Source organism: Pseudochaenichthys georgianus, chromosome 14 (genome assembly GCF_902827115.2).
Source record: "Pseudochaenichthys georgianus chromosome 14, fPseGeo1.2, whole genome shotgun sequence".
NCBI classification, from domain to species: Eukaryota; Metazoa; Chordata; class Actinopteri; order Perciformes; family Channichthyidae; genus Pseudochaenichthys; species Pseudochaenichthys georgianus.
Window position 1 is genome coordinate 26,294,115 of NC_047516.1, and position 6,204 is coordinate 26,300,318.

At 41.3% G+C, this 6,204-nt stretch overlaps 1 protein-coding gene across 1 annotated transcript; it reads left to right on the forward strand.

Moving 5' to 3' along the window:
- The first annotated feature begins 17 nt into the window (after positions 1 to 17).
- rnft1 (ring finger protein, transmembrane 1) lies at positions 18 to 6,192 on the forward strand. Its single transcript, XM_034098414.2, has 9 exons — positions 18 to 190; positions 798 to 1,237; positions 1,912 to 1,988; positions 2,080 to 2,180; positions 2,383 to 2,536; positions 3,657 to 3,815; positions 3,899 to 3,964; positions 4,050 to 4,151; positions 4,841 to 6,192. Exons 1-9 carry the CDS (start codon positions 165 to 167, stop codon positions 4,973 to 4,975), a joined length of 1,260 nt encoding a protein of 419 aa, XP_033954305.1. The 5' UTR covers positions 18 to 164; the 3' UTR covers positions 4,976 to 6,192.
- Positions 6,193 to 6,204: the final 12 nt, after the last annotated feature.

Sequence of the window (6,204 nt, forward strand, 5' to 3'; positions counted from 1 at the left end):
AAGAAGTTTGCGACGTCGGCTGTCGTAAACAGCGTCAATATGTCTGAACGAGCAGCGTATGGCTTAGCCTGAAAGATAACAGCTTAGTTTTCCTTTTGGTTTATTTTGCTTTTGTTTCGTTTGGCGACTTGGACTTTATATTAAATGGAGACCAATAGCTTACTATGAAACTCCGGGATCAGAATGACAGGTGAGCTGAAGCTTTTAACAGTAGCCTGATGGATACATCTGTTAGCTGCTAATGCTAACGGCACAGCAGGATACGGTCAGCTGTCTATTTATCTGTCTGTCACTACATTTGGTTTGATTGTCTGTGAATTAATAATGAATAGTTCTGCTGACGTTACTCAGCTTTCAAAAACATTTAGCTTATAGCCCTGGGGAGACGTTCAATGCAACACTGACTGCTAGCCAATGTAAGTTAGCAACTAAACTCTTGCTAACTTGATGATTACCACTTACACAAAATACTGACGTCTTCTTGTTTTGGTGTGTCAGCTTTTAGAAATTACACAATACATGTTAATTGTTACTGCTTCCACAATTTAACCCTATTCCTATCATAACAAACTTAACTTATTTACACTCTAACCTAGTCGTTTTTGAACAGAGAGCCCTCTGTTCAAAGATAAATGCAGGAGCTTGCAGAAAATCATTATGCTAAACAGTAATATCTTAGATTAACTGACAACTGTGGAATTTATGAAGTATTATACAAGTTGTCAATACAGCAGTGATCTCAGTTAATGCCACACATTGTGACTGTTGCTATAAAAGTTTTTTTTTTAATGTGTTAGGCCTGATTCCAGAAGAGCACTGAAACTGAGGTATTCCCCTGCTGTAATGCAGCCTAATTCAAGTGAAGGAAATGGTTTATCCTTGAACCTGCAGCCAGAGCCCACCAGGCCTCCAGCCCCCGGGGCGGCTGCTGCCAGCCCTGAGAGCAACGAGGTGCGGGTAAATATGACCAGCAAGCCGGGAGAGAGCGGTGGAGGCGCGTCATCCAGGAGGTCTAGGGTCAACTCCTACAGCCACACACACTCTCAGCCGCACTCACACAACCGGGGACCGCACCACTCCAATCCAGAGTCCGAGTTGGACCCGCCGGACTCTGATTTGGACTCAGGAGAACCCAGCTCCTCCTTTTCTGAGCTCCGGTGTCTCTTCCGCTGGCTTCAAAAGAGTCTTCCTTTTCTCGTCATCATTTGTGCTAAACTGGTCGTCCAACATGCTCTTGGTGAGTTTGAGTTAAGGCTACTGTTGGTTACTTTTTTCAACAATAACTTTGTCAGATTCACTATATCCTGGAAATATTATATTAGACAGTTGAAGTGCAAAATAGCATCCTGTTCCTCCCTCTCCCACATGCTATTTGAAAGATTCCACTATGCCAAAGGGAAACAACCAATAAGATCCAAGGAATTTCCTATGAACTGTCAAACTAGGCAGCACTGATCAAATAGGAATCAAGATGCTCTTACTTTATTGCCTATTTCTTGCTTCAAAAGGTTACGATTTAGCTATGAAAAGAGGAGGTTTGGAGCAGAGAGGTGGCGCTTGAATTTGGCTCTCAACATGACGGCCTCATTTTACAGCCTAATAGGCAAAACGGTCATAAAAACTTGATTCACATTTGATCAGCGCTGCCTAGATTGTCAGTTTGATTGGACTGACACCTCAGCTCTGAATGTTTTGTTATAATTCAGGTGAGGTTGCCATTAGAAACACTGGGCAGATGCAGAGAAACATTATCTTTTCCAGAGTTTATCCATCTCGGGCACTACTGTCAGGATATAGTGGCCGTTTTTAGCAAACATGACAAAGTTATATTAAATATTATCACAAACTGTAAGCCATTATCGCAACTGTTGGCACAAAACATCATATTAAACTATGTTCTCCATTTCACAGGGCTAGCAGTTGGGGTTGGACTCTTCACAACTTTTCTATATGTGAATAAAAACATTCAAACTCAAGTATTTCTTCAGGTAAGTTCAGAACAGAAAAACACATTTTTTAATTCCTTATACTTTTTTGTCAATACATCCATAACCATGTGTTTTCTGTGTGTTCCCTCAGGATCGCCACTCCAAGCTGCAGTGTGTCTGGCTGCTAGTGTTCCTGACCTCCTCCACCCTCCTGCTTTACTACACCTTTCTCAGTGAGACACTCCACTATTGGTAAGAGTGAATGCATCACTTCAAAATACTCAGATTGCTTTATTGTCCATTGGATTTGTATAAAATGAGTAATGTAAAATGGACCGCACATTACGGTACACAACAATTATGCGTAATAAAAACTTAACATGCCAAAGTTGGAGGAATAAAAGTGTGTGCATTGAACTGAAAAGATTTGACCTGAATGTCCTCCTCCCTCCAGCCTCATCTTCCTCAGCCCCACCATCGAGCCGCTGGGTTTCTGGGAGGTTCTGTGGACCGTCGGCATCACCAACTTCATAATAAAGTTTCTCTTTATGGGGATGAAGTGCCTTATCCTGCTGATACCGTCCTCACTGGTGAACTATAAAACCCAGGTGAGTGCAGCGAAGGTTTTATCCCTAAAGTATTATCACTAAATGTGAGTGCCAGATGGAAGAATATTTAATACATTTCTGTCAAAAATAAAAAAGGTAATTGAAATAAACAGATGGAGGGATAGCGGCGGTGACCTAGCTATGGAAGGTACACAAATACACTAATAATCCATTTGTTATCATAGTAAAATATCTGTATTTGAACCAAAATTCGAATCAATACATCACAAAACAGTTTAAATTGTGTAAGGAGGAAGAGAAAACTTAGCTGAGGGTCCAAGAAGGCCCGGGGAAGATCACAGGTGGTGTTGGAGAGGAGTTGTTTTACCCCACCAGCTCCTAGGTTCAGTGATGGTCAAAAGAAAGCCCGGATGATCAGAAAAGGTCACAAAATAACTGGGTCAGACTTCCATTCCTGTTGTCTTTCTGCAGTTGAGTGAGATGCCCTTCCTCCTAACCTCACAGGTGTGACTCATCATCTTGATTGGCTTCCTCCAGCTCTCAGGTGTGGCTCCTTTAGCCACTCCCCTTTTAATCAGGGAGGAATATATTTTCTGGAATGGCCCCTTGGATTGTTGGTTAATTAAAAAAAAATACCACTCAAATGTTATGTCTTGGCTATGAGGGCTTGTTAAACTCAATGCAGTTAAAAAATAAATAATAATAAGTAATGGAAACAAGGGATATTGTGAGAAGAAAACTCAGAGAATGAAGTCTCAAATTTCCGAGATTCAGTCATACAATTCGTACATTTGCAAGATAAATAACTTTTTTGAAGGAACCAAATCACACCACGGACACCTAACAGGGAATCCATATGCACATCAGTAAGGAGCTGCCCCAATATAAAACATTGATGTCTCAATTGAGTTGCAGTTCCTGATTGACAAAAGCTACTGCCTCACAACAATGTATCTTCCAAGTCTGTTAGCTTATAATAAAATGGTTAGTCTGGGCAGAAATCAGCAGTGTTTCCTTAATGCTGAATCTGATTGCAATGTAGAATTTGATCAGCTCATCCATTGCAGGCATAATGGTATACACCATGCGGTGGCCCCGCAGATGTTGTACATGGCGGCTCTTGTTCAGAAGTTCTTATTCAGCGTGTGTGCGTCTGCAGGGCCGGTGGGTGATGCTGAGCGAGGAGCTGGGTCAGGCCCACCAGGCCACGGCTCCTGTCCCGCTGTGGTTCCGCTACCTGGTCACCTACCAGGAGGTGGACGGCACCCCCGGCCTCACACTGGGAGTCCTGCTGGCTTTGCTCTACCTCATAATGAAGGTGTGATCCGTCAAACTAACCAGATATACTTGTTTTTATTATTAATGTTTCTGAACTGAAAGCCATTTTTCTCCCTACTTTAGCTTTTAGGATTGTACGGACAGTGGACGTCCATACTGAAAACTGTGAGGGTCTTTCTAAATGGCGAGGTCAGTGGGGAATCCTCTTAGTTAAATATTGAAAGGTCACATTGAGTAACCAGCTGTGTTGAGGTGTTGGGTTTTTGTGTCTCAGCATACAGGCACAGCAGCCACTAGGAGTCAGTGCAGCGAGACCGGAGACGTGTGTCCCATCTGTCAGGGCGAGTACCGGGACCCCCGGGTGCTGCTCTGTCAGGTAATACTTCTGCTTAGGATCTAGCATTATACTTGTAAAATGTTAAATTTGAGTTATTGATGAGCTTTTTCTGCTTAAACAGACAGATATATATCGTTTAGGCATCTGTCACATACTGTATATCCTTCTATGTTATTATTACTTCACTTTTATAAACTTTACAGCAGTTGTGGAATTCATGTGCTTTAGATCACAAATGTATAATCAATGAGCAGGCGCAGAATTACTTAGGAACTAATTATTTAAAAAATATAAACTTATATCAGACATTGGTCATTTTAATAATAACTAAGGCTGTCAATTTGAACCCTCGATATTAATCTGGACACCTAAACACTTCCAAAAAAATAAAGTGAATTGACTCAAACTTCCTCCTGTAATTCCAGCGCAGATTTTGTGGTTACATGGCAAACAAAGTTAACACAATGACGGTGGAGATATGCCCCCCCCCTGTGTGTAGAACAGAAAAGTCTGTTTTAAAAAGCTTCCAGATGAAAGAAAAAAAATCATGATTAATGACATTATAATTGTCATTACATTAATGACATTCTTAAGTGATTACCACTAATAAGGACCCATGTTGTTCTTTTGAAATGATTCTAATCCCATCCTGTGTTCCTGAACAAGCTGTGTATCTTAAGTCATGCATAATGAGTGCAGGACATGCTGACGTGTGTTTCTGTGTGCAGCACATCTTCTGTGATGACTGCATCGCGCTGTGGTTCAACCGGGAGAAGAGCTGCCCTCTGTGCCGCACCGTCATCACTGAGAAGGTCTACAAGTGGAGGGACGGAGCCACATCTCCACACCTGCAGATTTATTAAGTATTAAGGTATAGGTGGGGGGGGATCTAGGGTTTTGGGCTTGTATTTATAATGTGATTTTGTTTTTCTCCATAACCCTCTGTCCAGTGAAGTTAACACACTGTTTCTTTAACGGGCTAAGGGCCACCAGTTGCACCTACAGTTATTATGTTTCTGATCTATTCCTCACTCTCACAGATGACAGAGCTGATTATTGTCATGCCCTTAAGTGATTCATTTTGTATTTTAAAGGTGGGATATGTAATTTTGGAGAAACCAGCTCGAGTGCGCTAGAATTTGAAAATACACTGCCGGAAAAAATCTGCCACTTCCTGACAGAGCCCCTCCTCCAACAAACACGAATGCGCACATGACCAATGAGGGCACGAGATAAGTTCGTGCCCAGATGGAAGGCTGACAGACAGGTAGGCCATCCAGTTATTTTAGCCGGGCCGGCTCAGATGATTGGTCGTTCTTTTTACAGTACTACGGCTTCCACAGATGCATTTTTTTTATGGATTTGTTGTCAAAGCACTTAAGATATTCATTGCTATCGGGATGTTAAGAGCATTCCATGGAATATAACAAAGTGTATCTCGAGCCGGTTTCTCAAACTTACCTACCCCACCTTTAAGTTGTTTCCTTTTGTGATGTGTTGCTTTTATTCACCTTAAATCTCAATATAATCGTTCCTATTGTAGCAGGAAATTATTCTACTTTGACAGTTTCTTCTACTTGTAAATACGACAGAGAAAAATATATAAAGTATTTTAAAGATCTTTTTTCCTCAACAACGCGTTTGAACAAACATGCAACACATGGGACCCTCCGTTTCTGAATTTGTAGCAGACGTGTTATTTGTAACAGCTCAGGAGGGCCTGCTGAATTCTGCTTTATCTCTGAGCTCCTACGGCACTGTGAAGGCTTTGAGGAAGCCCGGTGCATCACATGGTCCGAGAGTGACCCGTCATCCTGCATCCTGGCACTGAAAACATACATGGCAGGCTTAAACATTTCTTTACGTGATGGATAAACAGTTTGCCTTTTGCTTTCAGCGATTATTTTTTCCACAAATGATAAAAAGGATGCAACTGAGATTTATTTACAAACTATTTTTCTATAGAGGCTACAGAGCCTCGTTTTTGTAAAAACATCTATTTTATTATGTACACAAATCATTTCACTGAGTTGTTATTTTATCCATTTAGATGATTCTGAATAAAGATCTACAATTTAAATGTTTGACTTGT

What these genes read in the sequence shown, in the direction of transcription:
- rnft1 (XM_034098414.2), top strand. Translation starts at nt 165, where the DNA reads ATGAAACTCCGGGATCAGAATGACAG. An exon ending in AAACTCAAGTATTTCTTCAG is followed by an intron (nt 1,989 to 2,079) that starts GTAAGTTCAGAA and finishes GTGTTCCCTCAG; the next exon opens with GATCGCCACTCCAAGCTGCA. An exon ending in CCCGGGTGCTGCTCTGTCAG is followed by an intron (nt 4,152 to 4,840) that starts GTAATACTTCTG and finishes TTCTGTGTGCAG; the next exon opens with CACATCTTCTGTGATGACTG.